Raw genomic sequence first — 21,793 nt, 5'->3', positions numbered from 1 at the left:
CCCTGCTTCCCTCTGCTATTTCATGGATTCTGCAGTTCTAGAATTTGTTCAGAGCCATTTTTTATCTGTGTTTGGAGGGTCCTGGGGGAGAGCCCTAGGCAATTCCCTGCTTTCCTGGCCACAATCTTGCCTCCACCCCCCATAAGTTCTGTAAAGCATATTTTCAATAAAACCTTCATTAAATACATATTTTTAAAATGATTCTTTCCTCCCTTACTGCGCTTACTTATCCTTTACTATTTGGATGAATGACCGAAGGAGAATGCTGAAAGTAAAATTCAGTTTTTGTACAACATTGTTTCCTTTGTCCAAAGTTTCCTCTCTTTTTCCTTTCTGCTTTCTTCTTTACGAAGTCAGAAAGTGGTCAGATTGGTTACATTGACATCAGCTTCCATCATTAATTTTTGGTTGATTTAATATTTAGAAGTCAGTGCTGTGGAAAAGGCACTAGAGTGGGATCACAAACATTTGGAATTGAAAGATACTAGAAAGCTTGTGTTTTGCCTTGTGTCACACAACAAATCCTGGGATTTTTGTGTGTCATGATACAAAACAACCTTTCTGGGCCTTGGTTTCCGAAGGAAATTTGACTGGATGAAGTTTTAAGGTTTCTTCGAATTACAAAATTCTATGATTCCAAGACTCCAAGAATTTTCACCAGCTCCAAGATTTTCCATAATGCACTGCTGCCATCTTGTGAGCAGGTTAGTTTTTAAGCATTCAGCTTTCAAAAAATGCAAGTCATATCTAAGAAAAGGGGAAAAATAGTTTTTCTATATTACATAAAATGATTAATTTGAAGTTTTGTGTTGATCTGAAGATTAGGCACCCAGAGAGGCAGGGTAGGACTAGAATTAAGAGGTACAGCAACAAGAAATAGGAGGAGCTCTAGATACATAGGTGTTTAGCATTTAGATGTTTAAGCATTAAGCAAAAAGTAGAGGTACAGGAAAGGAGTTATGGCACAGATATTGATTATCCACTCATGGGCCCTAAGGTTCAAAGGTAGAACCACTGTCCTGTGAAGCCTTGAATATATTTGGAATAATGACTCACCTTTCCCTAACATTTTTAACGTAACAAAGATACATCCTTCACCAAAACCTTATGAAGTAGATAGTGTTAAGTATTATTATCCCTGTTTATAGATGAGGAAACTGAGGCTCAGAGTGGTGGCGTGACTTGACCTTGTCAAAGCTAGTGTCTGAAACAGGATTTGAATTCCAGTCTTTCCTCACACTAAGCTTTTCCCACTATCCTACACATCTCAAACCTCCAAAGTAATTGCCAGATCTGATGGTCCCTTCTCAGTCCTATCCATCTCAACCTGTCTGCCTCATTTGGCATTGCTATCTGACTTCTTCTGGATATCTTCTCTTCTCTGGGTTTTCATTATACCCCCCTCTCCTGGTACACCTTTAACTTGTCTGACTGCTGCTTCTCAGTTTCTTTTTGCTATATCTTCATCTACAATCATTTCTCCTAAGTGTGGTTATTCCTTAAGGTCCTATCCTGAACCCTTTTCAGTTTTTTTCCTCTAGAGATCTCATTTAATTTATGAAGGCATTTTAACCTTCTTTTAAAACTAACTTTTGAATCATCTCTTTCAGGAAATCCAGTTGAATTTGTGCCCCAGCTATTTTTTGGAGATAGCTAATTGGCAAAGTGGGTAGAGAGCTTGGCCCTGGAGTCAGGAAGATTGAGTTAAAATCTAGCCTCAGACACTTACTAGCTGTGTGACCTTGGGAAGTCACTTTACCTCTGTCTACCTCAGCTTCTTCAACGGTAAAATAGATATAATAGCACCTACATCGGCTCTATTTGCCAGGGACTGTGCTAAGTGCTTTACAAATATTTGATCCTTACAACAACCCTCTGATGCAGGTTCCTTCATGCTTTGCTGGTAGATGTTTTGGAGTCTTTTTTCCTTCTGGGTTTGTGTCTTGTACATCTCTGTCACCATAATCTGTTTTTGTTGTGGGACTCCTTGTTATTTGCTTATTCTTTCAGTCTACTATCAGAATCTAGATTAGATGCTAGGTCAGGCTATGCATACCTTTGGAGGGAAGATCTGGGCTGGTCCTGCTAATACTTTCTTGTTATTCCAGTCTCTCAGGGACAAATCTGGCTGGGAACCTGAATGCTTCAGCATTCACAACATGGTCTAATCCAGGGAAATGTCTGATCACTGCCCTAGTGGTCTGAACTCTTTAAGTTCGTGGTCTGGGTTTGGGTCTGAGCATCAGTTGAACTTAGCAGCTATCAGTCACCTGAGAAGGTCTGCTGGTTCAGAAGTACAGTATTGCAAATTCCCTGTTGGTCTGGGATTCCTACCCTGCTTATTCCTCTGAAGACTTTAGATTGGGTTAGAAGCTGAAACTGAGACTTTGCTTTGCTTTTGGTTTGGGGGTGGGATAAGATAGTGCCTCAGCCACACTAATGCTCCATGCTTCTGGACTTGCTTCTCTCTTGGTAAACTATCTAGGTCTTGTGACTATTCCTTATTTCAGAAAGCCAACATTGGTGCAGATCCTCTCTTCAATCTGCTTTAGATCTGTGACCCAGAACTGGATAGTAGATGATAAAGCTATCAGATAGCACCCCTTCAGGTATGGGTCTTGGACTTCCTCGTGTGCAGCCTCTCCCTGCACTGAAGTGCTCTGTGGATGATCCTGGCCAGACCCCATCCCCTGTGGACACAGGACCAATGTAACCTTTTGATGACAGGGTGGGAAAAATGGATTCCTGTGACTTTTTCTTGGATTTCCCTATAGAGATTTGGTCTGATACATTTTTCTAGATATCTTTGGATGAGTTTTTTTGGTGTGTGTGTGTGTGTGTGTGTGTGTGTGTGTGTGTGTGTGTGTAAGCAAACTTGCTATACTGCTTCCTTCCTACTACTGCTCCCATGGGTTTAACTATCATTGCTACACAGATGACTCCCACATCTATATATTTAGCTCCATTTTCTCCCCCCACCTTCAGGCTGACATCACCTAGTGCTTATTGGAAATATCAAATTGGCTGTCTTGGAGACATCTTAAACTTAACATGTCAAAAACTGAACTTATCTTTCTCACTAACCCTCCCTCTTCTAGACTTCCTTATTTCCGCAGAAGGCACCACCATCCTTCTAGTGTCTCAGGTTCATAATCTGGGCATTATTCTGGACTCCTCATTCTCTTTCACCCACCCCATCACTAATTAATTAACAAATCTTATAGTTTATACCTTCACAACATCTTTCTCATATGACCCCTTATCTCTGCTCAAATGGCTGCTAACTTAGTCGAGGGCCTCATCACTCCCACCTAGGTTATTGCAACAGATTATGGATCTAGGTTATTAATCTTCCTGACTCAAGTCTTTCCCATGTTTTGGAGCCCATCCTCCACATTGCTGCCAAGGTAATTTTTGTTAAGCACAGATTTGACCATGTGACCCTCCTTGATCAACTGCAGTGGCTTTTTACTGCTGCCCCTTGAGTAAAAATTAATTTCTCAGTTTAACTTTTAAAATCTTATACAACCTATTTTCTAGTCTCATTGGAATACTCCTCCCTTCCCTGACCCTTCTCTCCATGCACTTCCAGAAAATTGGTCTCTCTTTTCCTCACTCACAACACTCCATCTACCACCTCATGCCTGGAATGTATTCTCTCTTTACAGCTTAGAGAGTTCCTCTCATTATTTAAGGCAGAGCTAAAGCACCATCTCCTACCTGAAACTTTTCCTGATCCTCCCAACTGCTGGTGCCCTACTTCCCAAACTACCTTGTATTTCACTACTTTGTACCTATATATGTGTGTATATACATATATATGTCTATGTTAACTTTTTTTCTGTATATATTTTTTATATGTACTTGATGTCTCCTTTGTTACAATATAAGCTCACGGTAAGTAGGGATTGTTTCATTCTTTGTGCTTGCTGTAGCACAGAACCTGTCATGGAGTAGGTGGTGCATAAATACTTGTTGATTCTTGTTAATCAAGGCAAGACCCTGTTACCAGAGGTATTTGGGAGGTGGGTAGGTCAACAAACAAATCAACAAATTCAGCAAATGTTTGGGGAACTAAGGCAGAGACAAAAGCATGGGACAATAAGATAAGGCCCCAAGTACTAGGGTAAAAAGAGGTAATTTGGACAGGGAAACTTTAGACTGGGATAGGCCTGAAGTAGAGCTTCTTGCATAAGGTCCCACATATTCCTCCTCAGTTTCATTCCATTCCTTTCCTTTCTATTCAATTTAACAAGAATATATGCAGTAGCTAATGTATGCCAGGCACTATACTAAGCACTAGGAATACAAAAACTGAACCATTCTACCATTTCCATTCTACTAAAGGGTACATAGATAAGAAAATCAAAATATATACAAATTAATTTCAAAAGAATGAGGAACTAGCACCGGGATCAGGATCTTCTTTGAGTCAGTCTAGGGTTAAATGGACAGATTGGCATTGTGACGCCAGATGCTAATGTTTTGGGGATCTAGTAGCAGCTAACCATGTAGGCCATTATGTATTGTACCACCTCTGTAAAAGCCAAACTAAAAAAAAAACAAAACTTTTCACACCCTAGGTATATAGATAAATGAGTACGGTGCTATCACCGAAGACCTCAGCAATTGTACTGTCATTTGAAAACCAGTGATTAAGATTTAGTATTGAAGCATTTGTCCATTTCCAAATGGTGGTTACAGTTTTTGGGTCACTTAGTGTTTTAGGGCCCTGGAAGAATCTAATGCAACAGTTTCTATAAGAGAGCTGTGAAGCTAATGAATTATTTATTCTCTCTACTTAATGTTTTCTAATCTAAGCTTTGTCCAAACCCTGACCTCCTTTAGATGTTTAAATTTATTTCTCCTTTAAGACTTATTCTCAGGAGCCAGGTAGACTAGAGTATTTCTTCTTTATTATTTGTGTGGAGTCATAATTGAAAAATAAGTCAGATCATTTAAAAGGAGCCTTTCCCTAATAGGTAGTTGTAGGCTGGAGTGGATTGGAATTTAGGGCTCTGGGCAGCTATTTTTGTTCTTTGAGTACCTGTTAATCCTTTGGGTTCCACATCTTCCCTGTCTAACCATAATTCTGCTCCCCTCCATATCACCCTAGTCTAATCTCTCCTACCCCTCTCTTGAGCATCCCTACTTAATATCAGTATATCTTGTTTATTTCTAGAACATCTAAAACCGAGGAGGGGGGATATTGTCATTATGCTCTCAAACACAGTAGTCAATCCTCTTTTCCTCCAATTTAGGGAATCAATGTGAACCTCGTGACAATAAATCGTGTCTCCTCTCTTCATGAAGCCTGTCTTGGAGGCCATGTTGCATGTGCAAAAGTCTTACTGGAGCATGGTGCCCATGTGAGTAGCATAGAACAGTATACACTAACTTTGGCTACTGTGCATTTCATTAAGACCTTTATTCAAAAACTGGCCCTTGACCATGGCATTTCTTCATGGCAGGGCACAAAATGTGACTGGGACCCAGAGTATAAAGTGTGTCCTGGAGTCACCTTTCTAAGGTAAATTCAGTTGTAGGAGAGAGAGACTCCAGGACAATGAGAAATGATCAATGAGAAGGATGCTGCATAGAGAGTGGAAGGGAGAGCAGCACAAGGCTGGGCAGGTGCAGCTTACCATGACCACCATGAGGGCGAAGGGAAAAGGAAGCATCTCCTTTGTTAGTACCCTATTTTAGCAAATCCTAGCTGACAAGGTGCTGAGTTCAGTTTTTATGCTGCTGAAGAACTGCAAGGGCTTTTAGTGTCCTCTGATTCTCATGCCCTGGGAAAAACTGCTTACCACCTCTCTAGGCGCGGCTCTTCCTTTTGATACTTGCTCTTAACCCAAAGCATTCTGTTATGCTCTGCTACTGACTTCCTCGCCAGAATGTCCTTAGAATCTTGGTGGTCTTCTCCATCAATCACTGAAATTCTAAAACTGTTCTCCCTCTACCAGTATTGCGCCTCACCCAAGAAGGTACTAGAAGAGAGGGAAGATTCCATTACTATGACCCTCACTTATTCCTTTTTGGATGGTGATCATTTTTGGGAACAAGGCGGGGAAGCCAAATAGTACATCAGAAAGAGCTCTGGATTTGGAGTCAGTTTCATATTATCTTTGTGATTTTATACAAGTCATTTTACCTCTTCAGTAAATTGAGCCTCAATCTCCTCAGCTATAAAAAGAGGCAGTTGGAGGCAGTCTCTAAGTTTTCTTCTAACTCCAAATCCTATGTGAAATTTTAGGGAATAATGCAAACTGAGAAGTAAGATAAGACAGCAGATCTGAGAGGCAATATTTGAGATCATAGGGAAACACATTATTTTCTGTTTTCTTCAACCCTCATTAGACCATGTTATGTTTAGTCATGCCTGGCAGGTACAATATGGGTTGAGAATGCAAAGAATTAGAACATTTGGGGTGGGGAGGAGGGGAAGGAGTGTTAAATTATAGGAGCTGGGGGAATGATGGTTAAAATCCTGGGAGTTGCTAGGGAAATCATAAGTATATTTTTATTTTTTAATAGATGTTATTTATTTTAATATTCATTTTTTAATTTTGAGTTTTGAATTTTGTCCCTTCCTCTCACTCCTTTCCCACTCATTGTGAAGGCACAAAGTTGGTTATCAATTATACATGTGAAGTTATGCAAAAAGTATTTCCATATTATCCATGTTACAAAAATAAAAGCAAGAAAAATAAAGAAAGTGAAAAAATTGTGCTTCAATCAGCATTTGGATCCCATCAGTTTTTTTCAGCATTTTTCATCACAGTTCTTTTGGAACTGTCTTGGATCATTGTATTGCTGAGAATAGCTAAGTCATTCACAGTTGATCATAATATAATATTGCTTTTATTTTGTACAATGTTCTCCTGGTTCTGCTCATTTCACTTGGCGTCAGTTCATATAAGACTTCCCAGGTTTTTCTGAAGGCAACCTGCTTATCACTTCTTATAGCACAATAGTGTTCCATCACAATCATATGCCACGACTTGGTCAGCCATTCCCCAATTGACGGGCATCCCCTCAAATTTCCAATTCTTCACCACCACAAAAAGAGCTGCTATAAATATTTTTGTGCATAGAAGTCCTTTTCCTTTTTTAAAAAAATTTCTTTGGGATACAGATGTGGCAATTGGATCACTAGATAAAAGGGTATGCACAGTTTGTTTGTCCTTTGGCCACAATTCCAAACTGTTCTCTAGAATGGCTGAATTCATATACCACTCTATCAACAATGCATTAGTGTCCCAATTTTTCTACTTCCTCTCCTACATTTATCATTTTCCTTTTCTGTCAATTTCAGAGTTGTTTTAATTTACCTTTCTCTAATCAATAGTGATTTCAAGCATTTTTTATATGACTATAGATACCTTTAAGTTCTTCTGAAAACTGCTGTTCATATGCTTTGACCATTTTTCAATTGGTGAATGACATGCATTCTTATAAATTTGACTCTATTCTCAATATATTTGAGAGAGGAAGCCTTTATCAGAGAAATTTCCAACAAAAGTTTTTTCCCCCAAATTTCCTTTCTACATAATCTTGTCTGCATTGGTTTTGTTTGTGCAGATCTTTTAAATTTAATCAAAATTATCCATTTCATATCATATGATTTTGTCTATCTCTTGTTTGGCATTGAATTCTTCCTTTATCTATATATCTGACAGGTAAAATTTTCCATTCACCCTCTGTGTCTAAATCATGTATCCATTTTGAGCTTATCTTGGCATACAGTATGAGACGCCTGTCTACACCTAGTTTCTGCCAAACTGTTTCCCAGTTTTCCCAGAAATTTTTGCCAAATACTGAGTTCTTGTGCCCAGACATGGATTTTTGGGTTTATCAAACACTAGGTTGCTGTGTTCATTTAATACTGTGTATTGTGTCCCTAATCTGATCCACTGATCCACCACTCGATATCTTAGCCAGTACAAGATTATTTTGATGACTAATGGTTTGTAAAACAGTTTGATATCTGGTACTGCTAGGCAACCTTTCTTTATTTTTTCATTAATTTGATATTCTTGACCATTTGTTCTCCCAGGTGAATTTTGTTATCCTTTTTTTTCTAATTCTATGAAATAATTTTTAGTATTTTGGTATAGTATTGAATAAGTAAATTAATTTAGGTAGTATGGTCATTTTTATTATATTGGTGCTGCCTACCCATGAGCAATTAATATTTCTCAGTTGTTTGGATCTGTCTTTATTTATGTGAAAAGTGTTTGTAATTGTGTTCACATAGTTCCTGGGTTTGTCTTGGCAGGTAGACTCCTAAGTATTTTAAATTGTCTGTAGTTGTTTTTAATGGAGGGGCAGCTAGGCGGCACAAGCAGATAGAATGCTGGGCCTGAAGTCAGGCAGACTTATCTTTATAGGTCATTTTCAAATCCAGCCTCGGGCACTTAGTAGCTTTGTGACCCTGGGCAAGTCACATAACTCTGTTTGCCTCAGTTCTCCATCTGTAAAATGAGCTGGAGAAAGAAATGGCAAACCACTCCAGTATCTTTGCCATGAAAACCCAAAATAGGGTCATAAAGAGTTGGATACAACTAACAAACTAAACAGCAACAACCACCACAGCAACATTTCAAATGGAATTTCTCTTTCTTTCTCTTGTTGTTAAACTTTGTTGGCAATATGTAGAAATGCTGATGATTTACATGGGTTTACTTTATATCCTCCAACTTTGCTAAGGTTATTCATTGTCTTACCTAGATTTTTAGTTGATTCTCTAGGATTCTCCAAGTAAACCATCATATTGTTTACAAAGAGTGATAATTTTGTTTCCTCATTGCCTGTTCGAATTCCTTCAGTTTCGTTTTCTTCTCTTATTGTTATAGCTAGCATCTTTAGCACAATACTGAATAATAATGGTGATAATGAACATCCTTGCTTCCCCCCAGTTGTATTGGGAAGGCAAGTTTATCCCCATTACAATTAATGTTTGCTCTTGGTTTTAGATTCATACTACTTATTTTAAGAAAGGCTCTATGTTTTCCTATGCCCTCTAGTGTTGTTTTATTTTTTAAACCAGAATGGCTGTTGTATTTTCTCAAAAGCTTTTTTCTGCATCTATTGAGATAATCCTATGATTTTTGTTGTTTTGTTATTGATATAGTCAATTATCCTGATAGTTTTCCTAATATTGAACCAGCCCTGCATTCCTGGTATAAATCTCTTCTGGTCATAATGTATGATCTTTGTGATGTATTGCTGTAATCTCCTTGCTAGCATTTTACATAAAATTTTTGTATCAATATTCACTAGGGATATTGGTCTATAGTTTTCTTTCTCTGTTTTTGCTTTTCCTGGTTTAGGTATCAGACTCATATTTGTCTCCTAAAAGGAATTTGGTAGGACTCCTTTGCCTATTTTCCCCAATAGTTTATGTAGTATTAGAATTAATTGTTATTTAAGTGTTTGATAGAATTCACTTGTGAATCCATCTCTTCCTGGGGAGTTTTTCTTAGGGAGTTCATTGATGGCTTATTTAATTTCTTTTTCTGATATGGGGTTACTTAAGTATTTTACTTCCCCTTCTGTTAATCTGGGCAATTTATATTTTTGTAAATATTCATCCATTTCACTAAGATTGTCAAATTCATGAGCATGCAGTTGGGTGAAATCGCTCCTAATACTTTTAATTTTCTCCTCATTGGTGGTGTATTCACCCTTTTCATTTTTTATATTGGTAATTAAGTTGTCATTATTTTTAAAAATCAAATTAACCAATGGTTTATCTATTTTATTTGTTTTTTCATAAAACCAACTCCTAATTTTGTTTACTAGTTTACTAGTTTTCCTACTTTCAATTTTATTAAACTCTCCTTTGACTTTCAATATTTCCTATTTGATGTTTAATTGGTCATTTTAAATTTGTTCTTCTTCTAGTTTTTTTAGGTGCATGGTATATTCATTGATCTCCCCTTTATTTTATTGTTGTAAGCATTTACAAATATACAATTTCCTCTAAGTATTGCTTTGGCTGCATCCCATAAATTTTGGTATATTGTCTCATTATTGTTATTCTCTTTAATGAAGTTATTTATTGTTTCTATGACTTGTTCTTTGACCCATTCCTTCTTGTTGTTGTCGTCTAGTTGTTTCAGTTATTTCTGACTCTTTGTGATTCTAAATGGGGTTTTCTTGGCAAAGATATTGGAGTGGTTTACCTTTTCCTTCTCCAGATCATTTTATAGATGAGGAACTGTGGCAAAAAGGGTTAAGTGACTTGTCCAGGGTCACACAGGTAATAAGTATCTGAGGCTGGATTTGACCTCAGGAAGATGAGTCTTCTTGACTCTATCCACTGTGCCACCTAGCTGACTGTTAAAAAACAAATTAAAAACAAAAACAAAAAAAAACCACTTTGTTTTTGTTTAGTCATTTTTTAGTTGTGTCCATCTCTTCCTGACTCTATTTGGGGTTTTCTTGGCAAAGTACTAGAGTGCTTTGCCATTTCCTTTTCCATTCATTTCATATATTAGAAAACCGAGGCAAACAGGGTTAAATGACTTGCCCAGGGTCACACTGCTAATAAGTGTCTGAGGCCAGATTTGAACTCACAAAGATGTGTCTTCCTCACTCCAAGCCCAGCATTTTAACTGTGCCACTTAGCTGTCCCTATTCATTCTTTAAGATTAGATTATTTAGTTTTCAAATGATTTTTAAAATCTATGTTTCTGTGGCCCTTTATTGAATTTAATTTTTATTGCATTATGGTCTGAAAAGGATGCATTTAATATTTCTGCTTTTCTGCATTTGTTTGTTAGGTTTTTAATGCCCTAATACATGGTCAGTTTTTGTGAAGGTGTTGTGTACAACTGATAAAAAGGTATACTCCAATTCTTTTTCCATCCAGTTTTTTTTTTCTGGAAGTCTATCATATTTAACTTTTCTAAAATTCTATTCATCTCTTTAACTTGTTTCTTATTTATTTTATGGTTATATTTATCTAGTTCTAAGACAGGAAAGTTAAGATTCCCCCCCTAGTATAGTTTACTATTTCCTCTCATGACTCATTTAAATTTGCTTTTAAGAATTTGACCATGGCAGGCTGTTGCAACAATTTGGCTAGCAGGTGCTGTAAGGGTGTAAGACCCTCCAACAACCAGCACACAGAAAGCTGCTGATACAGGTTCTCTTGATCTGCTTTACTAAAGAAAGTAACATTAAGGGGTTAACAATCTCAATTTAATCAAACATACAAATATCATTCACTTAGTTCAGGGGAAAAAGCCATCACCCTGAACTTCAGAGCAAATACAAACAAATTACAAACATCAACAGACAGACCTTGTCTGATTCAAATCTCAATTCATAGTTACCATGGTTTAACAAAGTCTGAAAATCCGGGTTTACAAGCTGGAGAGCTCTTAACTACAGTTGCCCAGAGTCTCCACATCAACACACCTTCAAGAGCGAGAGCCCTCAGCAAATAGCTCTGCTCTCTCTTTTTATACACTCTTTAGCCATCATCAAATGTCATCTGAGTGACCAGAACTCAGGCTCCTACTATTGGCTCTGGTCTTAACAACTTCCCTTAGAACTCTGAGGGCTTCACACCCACATAGGCTTAGAACCTAGTAGACAGGAGTTTGGGCCTGGGTCTTTGCACCTAGTAAGGCTCAATCAAAGACACTTAATCATTCTAAAACGGTAGGAAAGTCCCAACTTAATTGCCAATACACAGGCAGGGCCAAGCAGGGACTTGCTGAAGCTCTCACCCAAATCCCTCCAAACACCTACAAAAAAGGCTCTGAACAAATTCTAGAGCTGCAGAACCCACAAAATAGCAGAGGGAAGCAGGTCTGCAGCCCAGGGGAGCCTGGATGGTCATTTGCAAGGGTCTATCACATGGTGCTAGGAGCACAGCGCAGTGCAGCGTGGCCCACATCAGGACACACCAGACTGGGAGTGGGCTGGAGCAGGCCTAAGGGCCATGAATCTTTGAGCTGTGGCAGTTACCAGACTTCTCAAACCACAAATGCCAAAGACCATGGAGCAGGTTAGTGGAAAAATTGCTGTATTGGGGTGAGAGCAGTCTAGCCCCAATCCTGGGGGTGGTAGAAGTGGTGCAGTGGTGGCAGTGGCAGTAACAGGAAGCTCCTGTGGCTGCATCCAGAGCTCCAGAGTCAGCTTCTTCCCAAGTCCCTGGCTCACATAGTGGGAGGAATCAAGTGGCGGATCAGATTGGGAGTGCAAGGAGCGCTTTGTGGGTGCAGAGGTAGGTTCTCTTGCTGTGCCCTGCTTGGATCTGGGTCACAATCCTGGTTGGCAGTTCTTGGGGCAGGAGGAGCTCTGGTGTGGCAAAGCTTGCTGTGTAGAAATAGCTCTGAAAACAGCAGCACAGCCCCTAAAGCTTGGTACCAAGCACTCTATACTCTATACCCCAATGAATAACTCAAGGGTCAAGTAGTTGGCTGGGACCATGGCCAGGCAGCGAAAACAGACTCAGATTCAGATTCAGACTTTGGAATCTTTCTTTGGTGACAAAGAAGATCAAAACATACAGCCAGAAGAAATCAACAAAGTCAAAGAGCCTACATCAAAAGCCTCCAAGAAAAACATGAACTGGTCTCAGGCCATGGAAGAGCTCAAAAAGGATTTAGAAAAGCAAATAAGAGAAGTAGAGGAAAAATTGGGAAGAGAAATAAGAGTGATGCAAGAAAACCATGAAAAACAAGTCAACAACTTGCTAAAGGAGACCTAAAAAAACCTGAAAAAAATAGCACCTTAAAAATTAGACTAACCCAAATAGCAAAAGAGCTCCAAAAAGCCAATAAGGAGAAGAATGCCTTGAAAGGCAGAATTAGCCAAATGGAAAAGGAGGTCCAAAAGACCACTGAAGAAAATACTACCCTAAAATTTAGCTAGTGACTGTATGAGAAATCAAGATATTGTAAAACAGAACCAAAGGAATGGAAAAATGGAAGACAATGTGAAATATCTCATTGCAAAAACCACCAACCTGGAGAATAGATCCAGGAGAGATAATTTAAAAATTGTTGGACTACCTGAAAGCCATGATCAAAAAAAAAGCCTAGATCTCATCTTTCAAAAAATTATCAAGGAGAACTGCCCTGATATTCTAGTGCCACAGGGTTAAAGAGAAATTGAAAGAATCCACAGATCGCCTTCTCAACAAGATCCCAAAAAGAAAACTCCTAGGAATATTGTCAACAAATTCCAGAGTTCCCAGGTGAAGGAGAAAATATTGCAAGTAGCCAGAAAGAAACAATGTGAGTATTGTGGAAACACAATCAGGATAACATGAGATCTAGTAGCTTCTACATTAAGGGATAGAAGGGCTTGGGATATGATATTCCGGAGGTCAATGGAGCTAGGATTAAAACCAAGAATCACCTACCCAGCAAAACTGAGTATCATGGTCCAAGGCAAAATGTGGATTTTCAATAAATTAGAGGACTTTCAAGCTTTCTCAATGAAAAGACCAGAGCTGAATAGAAAATTTGACTTTCACACACAAGAATCAAGAGAAGCATGAAAAGGTAAACAAGAAAGATAAATAATAAGGGACTTACTAAAGGTGAACTGTTTTATTTACATTCCTACATGGAAAGATGATGTGCATAATTCATGAGACCTTTCTCAGTATTAGGGTAGTTGAAAGGAATATGCATATATATAGACAGAGGGCATAGGGTGAGTTGAATATGAAGGGATGGTATCTAAAATAATCAAATTAAGGGATGAGCAAGGAATATATTGAGAGAGGGAGAAAGGGAGAGATAGAATGGGGTAAATTATCTTACATAAAAGTGGCAAGAAAAAAGCAATTCTGTTGGAAGGGAAGAGGGGGCAGGTGAGGGGGAATGAGTGAATCTTGCTCTCATTGGATTTAACTTGAGGAGGGAATAACATACACACTCAATTGGGCATCTTACCCCACAGGAAAGTAAGGGGAAGGGGATAAAAAAGGGAGGATGATAGAAGGGAGGGCAGATGGGGGAGGAGGTAATCAAAAGCAAACATTTTTGAAAAGGGACAGGGTCAAGGGAGAAAATTGGATAAAGGGGGACAGCATAGGATGGAGGGAAATATAGTTAGTCTTTTACAACATGAGTATTGTGGAAGGGTTTTACATAATGATACACATGTGGCCTGTGTTGAATTGCTTGCCTTCTTAGGGAGGGTGGTTGGGAAGGGAAGAGGGGAAAGAGTTTGGAACTCAAAATTTTAAAAGCAGTTGCTCAATAAAAGGTTGTTTTTGCATGCAACTGATAAATAAGATATATAAGAAATGGGGCATAGAAATCTATTCTGCCCTAAAAGAAAGTAAGGGGAAAGGGGATGGGGGGAGGGAGTGGGGTGATGGAAGGGAGGGCTGACTGGGGAATGGGGCAATCAGAATATATGCCACCTTGGAGTGGGGAGGAGGTTAGAAATGGGGAGAAAATTTGTAACTCAAAATCTTTTGGAAATCAATGTTGAAAACTAAAATATTAAATAATAAAATAATTATTGGGGAAAAAAAGATTAAGAAAGGAAAAACACAAAATGATAATAATTAAATAATAATATAAGCTGTCCTGTATGTAGTGCCAAAAAAATTAAACACAAGATCAACCACTTTTTATCAAAAAACAAAAGAATTTGGCTACTCTACCATTTGGAGCATATATGTTTAGTATTGATATTACTTAATTTTCTATGGTAGCTTTTAGAAAAATACTGTTTTTCTGTTTATTTTAATTAGGCCAATTTTTGCTTTTGCTTTTTCTGATATCATGATTGCTATTTCTGCCTTTTTACATCTACTGAAGCATAATAAATTGTGCTCTACCCTCTTATTTTGTGTGTGTGCGTGTATGTGTGTGTGTATGTGTGTGTTTCAAATGTTGTTTCTTGTAAACAACATATTGCTGGATTATGGTTTCTAATACTTTCTGCTCTCCACTTCCATTTTATGGGTGAGTTCATCCCATTCACATTCACATCTTTGAAGACTAACTGTGTATTTCCCTCATTTTTGTTTTTTTTTCCCTTCCTGTTTATCCTTCTCTTTCTCTTTTTACTCTCTCCCTCCTCACAAGTTTGTTTTGCTTCTGACCACTGATTCCCTTAATCCTCCCCCCCTTCTATCACTTTTCTCCCTTCTCTTATCTCCTTCCTTTCCTATTTCCCTGTTGGGTAAAATAGATTTCTGTATCCCACTGAGTATGTATGTTCTTCCTTATTTGAGCCAATTTCAATGAGAAGTTTCACGTATTGTCCATCATCTCCCTACCTCATTTTCCCCTCCACTGTGAAAGCTCTTCCTTGTGTGCCTCTTTCATGTGAGTTAATTTTCCCTGTTCTTCCTCTCCCCCTCTCCCAGTGCATCCTTCTTTCTCATCTCCTCTTGTTTTATATCATACCATCATATTCAACTCACCCATACCCTCTGTCTAAATATGCTCCTTCCAACTGCCCTAATAATGATAAAATTCTTAGGAGTTACAAGTAAAATCTTCTCATATAGAAATATAAACATTTTTAACCTTATTTAGTCCCATATGATTTATCTTTCACATTTAACTTTTTATCCCTCTCATGTATCTTGTTTTTTAATTCTATTTGTTACTGGGTTTTTCATCAAGAATTCTTGAAAATAGTCTATTTCATTAAATATCTATTTTTCTTCTGAAGGGTTATACTCAGTTTTGTTGGATAGGTTATTCTCAGTTGTAACCCTAGCTCATTTGCTTTCCAGAATATTATATTCCAAGCCCTCTACTTCTTTAATGTGGACATTGCTAAATATTGTGTGATCTTGAATAGACATCCATAGTATTTGAATTGTTTCTTTCTGGCTGCTTGCAATATCTTCTCCTTGACCTGCAAACTCTAGAACTTTGCTGTAATATTCTTGGGAGTTTCCACTTTGGGACTTCTTTCAGGGAGAGATAAGTCTCTGTTTTACCCTCTGGTTCTAGGATGTCACCATAGTATTCCTTGATAATTTCTTGAAAGATGACGTCTAAGCTTTTTTTAATCATGGCTTTCAGGTAGTCCAATAATTCCTAAATTATCTCTCTTTGATCTGTTTTCCAGGTCAGTTGTTTTTCTAATGAGATATTTTATATTTTCTTTTATTTTTTCCATTCTTTTGACTTTATTTGATTGTTTCTTGATGTCTCGTGGAATCATTAGCTTCCACTTGCCAATTCTAATTTTTAAGGAATTATTTTCTTCAGTGAGCTTTTGTACCTCTTTTTCCATTTAGCTAATCCTGTTTTTTAAGGAGCTCTTCTCTTCAGTAGATTTTTGTGCCTCTTTTTAAACATTTGGATAATTCTGTTTTTTAAGGTGTTATTTTCTTCAGTATTTTTGTGCTTATTTTACCAGGTATTTACTCTCTTTTCATAATTTTCTTATATCACTCTCATTTTTCCCCTCAATTTTTCCCCTATCTCTCCCATTTGATTTTTAAAATCCTTTTTGAACTCCTCTAGGGGTTCTTGTTGGACTTGTGTCCAATTCATATTTTCCTTTGAGTCTTTACTTTTAGCTGTTTTGACATCATTGTCTTCTTGTGTCTTTGTTTTTTGATCTTCTTTTCACCATAGTAAGTTTTTATGGTCAGGTTCTTTTTTTTTTTTTTTTTTTTGCTTATTTTTCCCAGTCTATTTCTTTAACTTTATATTAAGGTTGGGCTCTGCTCTTGGGATGGAGGGGGCACTATCCCAAGCTTAATATTTTTCATGCTTCTGTTTTCCAAACTAGTTTTGGGGGTCTGTAAGTTTTCAGTGCTTCTGAGGTGGTATGATCCAAGGAGAGGTGTGGTCACTAATTTTCTGGCCTGTGCTCTGGTCTTACCCAAGATGGACCCTTATACCCCTGAAGCTATAAGTGCTTATGTTCCTCTTGACTCAGGAACTATGACCAGGCCCCTTGCTCTCTGGCAGTTGCAAGCCCTATGGCTCCTTTTTGCCTTGGAACAGAAGCCAACGCCCCTGCTCTCTTATAAGTGACCACAAGCACTATACAGAGAGTAGAACAGAAAAATAGGATTAAATGTGACAGTGTGATGTATGGTTTGCTTTTTTTAAAAGTAGATAACACAACGTGTTTCTTTCAAAGCTTGCTTTCTGGTCTGATTTTCCTTCTGAACTTCCTTCATGTGCCTTCTGTGCATTTGAACATATACTTCAAAAATACTCCTTTATTTCTTTTCTTCTTTTTTGCCAACCCTATCCTCCTCTTTTTTCTCCCTCCAGATTAAAACAACAGCAAAATAAAGTAAAAGAAAAGCATCCACAATCTTTATAACAAATAAGCATAGTTAAGCAAAATAAAGTCATACATATGCCATGTCAAAACTGGATGTCCAGTTTTGCACCTGTAGTAGTCCATCATTCTTCTGTCAAGAGATAGCTTCCCTCATCAGTCAATCAGTAGTTAAACATTATTAAGCACCTTCTATGTGCCTAAAAGAAAGCTTCTGATCTCAAGGAGCTTAAAGTTTAATTGGCAAAACATCATGCAAACAACTATGTGCAAAGTCTGTACTGGAAAAATTAGAAATCAACAGAGGATGACATTAGAAATAATAGTCATTGGGAAAAGCTTCCTGAAGAAGGTGGAACTTTAGCTTGAACTTAAAGGAAGCCAGGAAAGCCAGAAAGAGGAGATGAGGGGCATTCTGAGCACAGGAGATAGCCAGTAGGAATGCCTGGATTTGGGAGAAGACTTTCTTGTTTAAGACACAGCACCCCCACACACATACACACTCAATAAATTCCAGTGGCTCCCTATAATCTCACGGATCAAACATTGAGTATGTCAGGAAGGTGGGGTACAAAGTGTAAGAAGACTGCAGGAAGGAGGCTTTTGAAAGGACTTATGAAGGACTTTAAAAGCCAAACAGAATATTTTATGTTTGATTCTGGAAGTTATAGGGGGCCACTGGAATTTATTGAATGGATGGGTGTGTGGGAGATGTGTGACATAGTTAGATCCACATTTTAAGGAAGATCATTTTGATAGCTAAGTGGGGGATGAAATGAAGTACAAAGGCTCGTGAAAGGGAGATCAACCAGAAGGTTTTTGCATAGTCCAGGTGTGACGTGATGAGGATCTGCACCAAGATAGAAGTAATGTCAGATGAGAAAAGGAAGCATATCTAAGAGATGTTTTGAAGGTAAAATCTACAGTCCTTGGCAACAGATTGGATATAGTGGTGAGGGGTGAGAGCGACAAGTCCCTAGGGTGATGGCCTAGGTTGTGAGTTAGAGTACCTGGGAGTATGCTAGTACCCTTGGTAATAAGGAAGTTAGGAAGATGGGAGGGTTTAGGTAGAAAGGTAATGAATTCGATTTTATACTCTATTAGTTCATATAATTCTTCTCAAGTTTTTCTGAAACCATCTCTTTTGTTATGTATCTTATGACTTCATAATATTCCATTATGTTAATATATCATAATTTGTTCAGTTATTGCCCATTGATGGGCACTCCCTTTGTTTCCAGTTCTTTACTATAACAAACATTTTTTTATTTATGATAAAAATTTTAATGCAGCTTCTATATCTTAAAAAAGCTCAACAAAATTTCATGGTCTTAGTTATTAAAAATTGAGAAATGTTTGGAAGATGAATGTTAAATTAATATAGATGCTACTCTAAAAACCCCAATTAAAGTGAATATTTTAATCTTACTAAATTGGAACACATTTCCTCTAATGTAAAAAAATATATCATGCTAGCATACTTCCTCCAAACACATTTCTAGAAAAACTTCATTTTCCAACATTGTTCTTTTGATTGTATTTGTATACATCCATTTAAATCATCACCAAAAATTTATATATATATATATATATATATATATGTATATATAATAGTCAGCTATGTTATTCTTGAATTAGTTATACTGAGATTTTTCTTGCTCAAAATAATATAATATAAAAATACAAGATGTACAATAAATTTGTTTGAGACAGTCTTTACCAATCTCAAAAAAGTCACTAACTTGTTACTTTTTGATAATAAGGCTACATCTGTTTACTAATCCATGCAAGTCAAATCCTGCTACTTAAGTACCTTATCAATTATATTTTAATTGTAGTAATAACTTAGTAAAAACTTAGGTAATAATCTACTCATCTGTGGGAAATGTGAAACAAAAACACTTAATTTGGTAAGAGTTTTTAAATATATTTCTTCCCTTGTTAAAGTTTAGTTTGATTTCTGGTTGGTTTTTTTTTCTTAGCTTCTTCTTTAAGGGAAGTTGCACTTAGTGTAATGTTTGCATGGTACTTGTTTCACTTCCCAGTTCTGCTAACTGTTCCAGTGAAGAAACACAGGGATAACGATCTTTTAACATATTTGCTAATTTACAAAACTTTTCCTGAAGCTGTCAAGAACGCCTCACTGGTGTCAGAGACTAAGTCCTTAAATGAAGAACTATTTTCATCAAAATTCATCTTTTTCACACTTTGCAAGTATGGAGTAGTTGGCACATTATATTTAATGACATAAGACCCCCTGGTTTCCTTTTCAGGAGTTTCTAAATCACTGTTTGAATCTTCTGCTTTATCCTCTTGCTCTCAAACTCTTAAAGCTTTACATTCCTTGTTTTATGATCTGTTTTGTTTGATTCTGAATTTTTCACTGCTGATACCCCATCAACACAATTTTATCCTGATTTATAACTTCATTACATACTTTGTTGACTTCTTCATTAGCTGAACAAAGCTCATCAACATTCTCCCCAGAATTAGCTGTCACTTGGCTCTTCATTGTTAGGATATCTGCAGATGTGTGACTCATTTCTTCAGTCTACAGGGCTGACTACAAGAATAGCTTTTTCATATATTGCAATGATATTTTTTAACAATTGATACATTTTAAATTTATTTAGTATTTTATTTTTCTCCAGTTACGTGTAAAACAATTTTTAACATTTGTGTTTAAAACTTTGAGTTCCAAATTCCTTCCCTTCCTCCTCTTCACCGCACTGCCCGCCATTGAGAAGACAAGAAATTTGATATGTTATACATGTGTGGTCATGCAAAACATATCCATAATAGTCATGTTGTGAAAGAAAACATAAGCAAATAACCTCAAGAAAAATAAAGTAAAAAAAGAGTATGTTTCAATCAATTTACCCCATTGTATTCAGACGCTATCAGTTCTTTCTCTGGGGATGGATAGCATTTTTCATCATAAGTCCTTCAGAGTTGTCTTGGATTTTTGTACAGTATTCCTGTTACATTGTACATAGTACATTTCACTTTGCATCAGCCCGTGGAAGTCTTTCCAGGTCTTCTGAGAGCATCCTGCTCATCATTTCTTATAGTACAATAGTACTTCATCATAATCTCATACCACAACTTGTTCAGCCATTCCCTAGTTGATGGACAACCCCTCAATTTCTAATTCTTTGCCCCCAGAAAAGGACTACTACATTTTTGAAAGTTACATGATAACTTTATTATAGATTTAAAAAGAATAGCAAGTTGTACATAATAGATTTGCAGTTTCATGTACAATCACCTTTTTCTCTAATTAAGATTTTTTATTTTTAGTTTACAACACTCAGTTCTGCATGTTTTTGAGTTCCAGATTTTCTTCTCCTCCCTCCCCTTACCCCCGCCCCCCAAGACGGCATGGAATCTGATTTATCTTCTCCATATACCTTCGCATTAAACTTATTTACACAATAGTCAAGTTGTAAAGAAGAATTGTGACCAATGGAATGATTCATGAGAAAGAAGAAACAAAACCAAAAAAAAAAAAAAGAGAACAAATAGTTTGCCTCAATCTGCATTCAGACTCCATAGTTCTTTATGTGGATGTAGATAGTTCTTTCCATCATGAGTCCTTTGGAGTTGTCTTTGAACCTTGTATTGCTGAGGAGAGCCAAGTCTATCAAAGTTAGTCATAACAGAATCAATATAACTGTGGTTGTGTACAATGTTCTCCTGGTTCTGCTCCGCTCACTCAGCATCATATCATGGAGGTCTTTCCAGGTTATTATGAAGTCCGTATCTTCCCCATTTCTTATAGCACAATAGTATTCCATTACATTCATATACCACAACTTGTTTAGCCATTCCCCAATTGATGGGCAGCCCCTTGATTTCCAATTCTTCTCTATCACAAAAAGAGCTGCTATAAATATTTTTGTACATACAGGTCCATTTCCCACTTGTGTGATCTGTTTGGGATATAGCCTTAAAAGTGATATTGCTGGGTCAAAAGGTATGCGCATTTTTATAGCCCTTTGGGCATAGTTCCAAATTGCTCTCCAGAATGGCTGGATCAGTTCACAACACCAACAATGTAACAGTGTTCCAATTTTCTCACATCCTCTCCAGCATTTATCATTTTCCTGTTTTGTCATGTTAGCCAATCTGGCAGGAGAGATGTGGTACCTAAGAGTTGTTCTGATTTGCATTTCTCTAATCAATAGTGATTTAGAGCATTTTTTCGTATGCCTATACATATCTTTAATTTTTTCCTCTGAAAACTGCCTGTTCATATCCCTTGACCATTTCTCAGTTGGGGCATGTAATATAAATTTTTTTGTACATATAGGCCCATTTCCTTTTTGCTTTTATCTCTTTTGGGATACAGACCCAGTAGTGCTATTGCTAGGTCAAAGGGTATGTACAGTTTTGTGGGCCTTTGGGCATAGTTCTAAATTGCTGTATAGAATGGTTGTCAGTTCACAGCTCCACCAACGGTGCATTAAAGTCTCATTTTTCTTATATTTCCTTCAACATTTGTCATTTACCTTTTCTGTCCTATTAGCCAATCTAATAGGTA

At 37.3% G+C, this 21,793-nt stretch overlaps 1 protein-coding gene across 3 annotated transcripts in view; it reads left to right on the top strand.

Annotated features, from left to right (window-relative positions):
- ASB11 (ankyrin repeat and SOCS box containing 11) overlaps positions 1-21,793 on the top strand; it is a 71,357-nt gene that overhangs the window by 25,899 nt on the left and 23,665 nt on the right. For 2 of the 3 annotated variants that reach the window (XM_036746354.1, XM_036746352.1), the window contains exon 3: positions 5,262-5,369. In XM_036746354.1, coding sequence (XP_036602249.1) covers positions 5,262-5,369 — 108 coding nt within the window. The remainder of the gene's footprint in view (positions 1-5,261; positions 5,370-21,793) is intronic. The other variant, XM_036746353.1, reaches the window with a different exon arrangement.

The sequence above is a fragment of the Trichosurus vulpecula genome, chromosome 2, assembly GCF_011100635.1.
Source record: "Trichosurus vulpecula isolate mTriVul1 chromosome 2, mTriVul1.pri, whole genome shotgun sequence".
NCBI classification, from domain to species: Eukaryota; Metazoa; Chordata; class Mammalia; order Diprotodontia; family Phalangeridae; genus Trichosurus; species Trichosurus vulpecula.
This window is presented reverse-complemented; position numbering and strand designations above follow the sequence as displayed.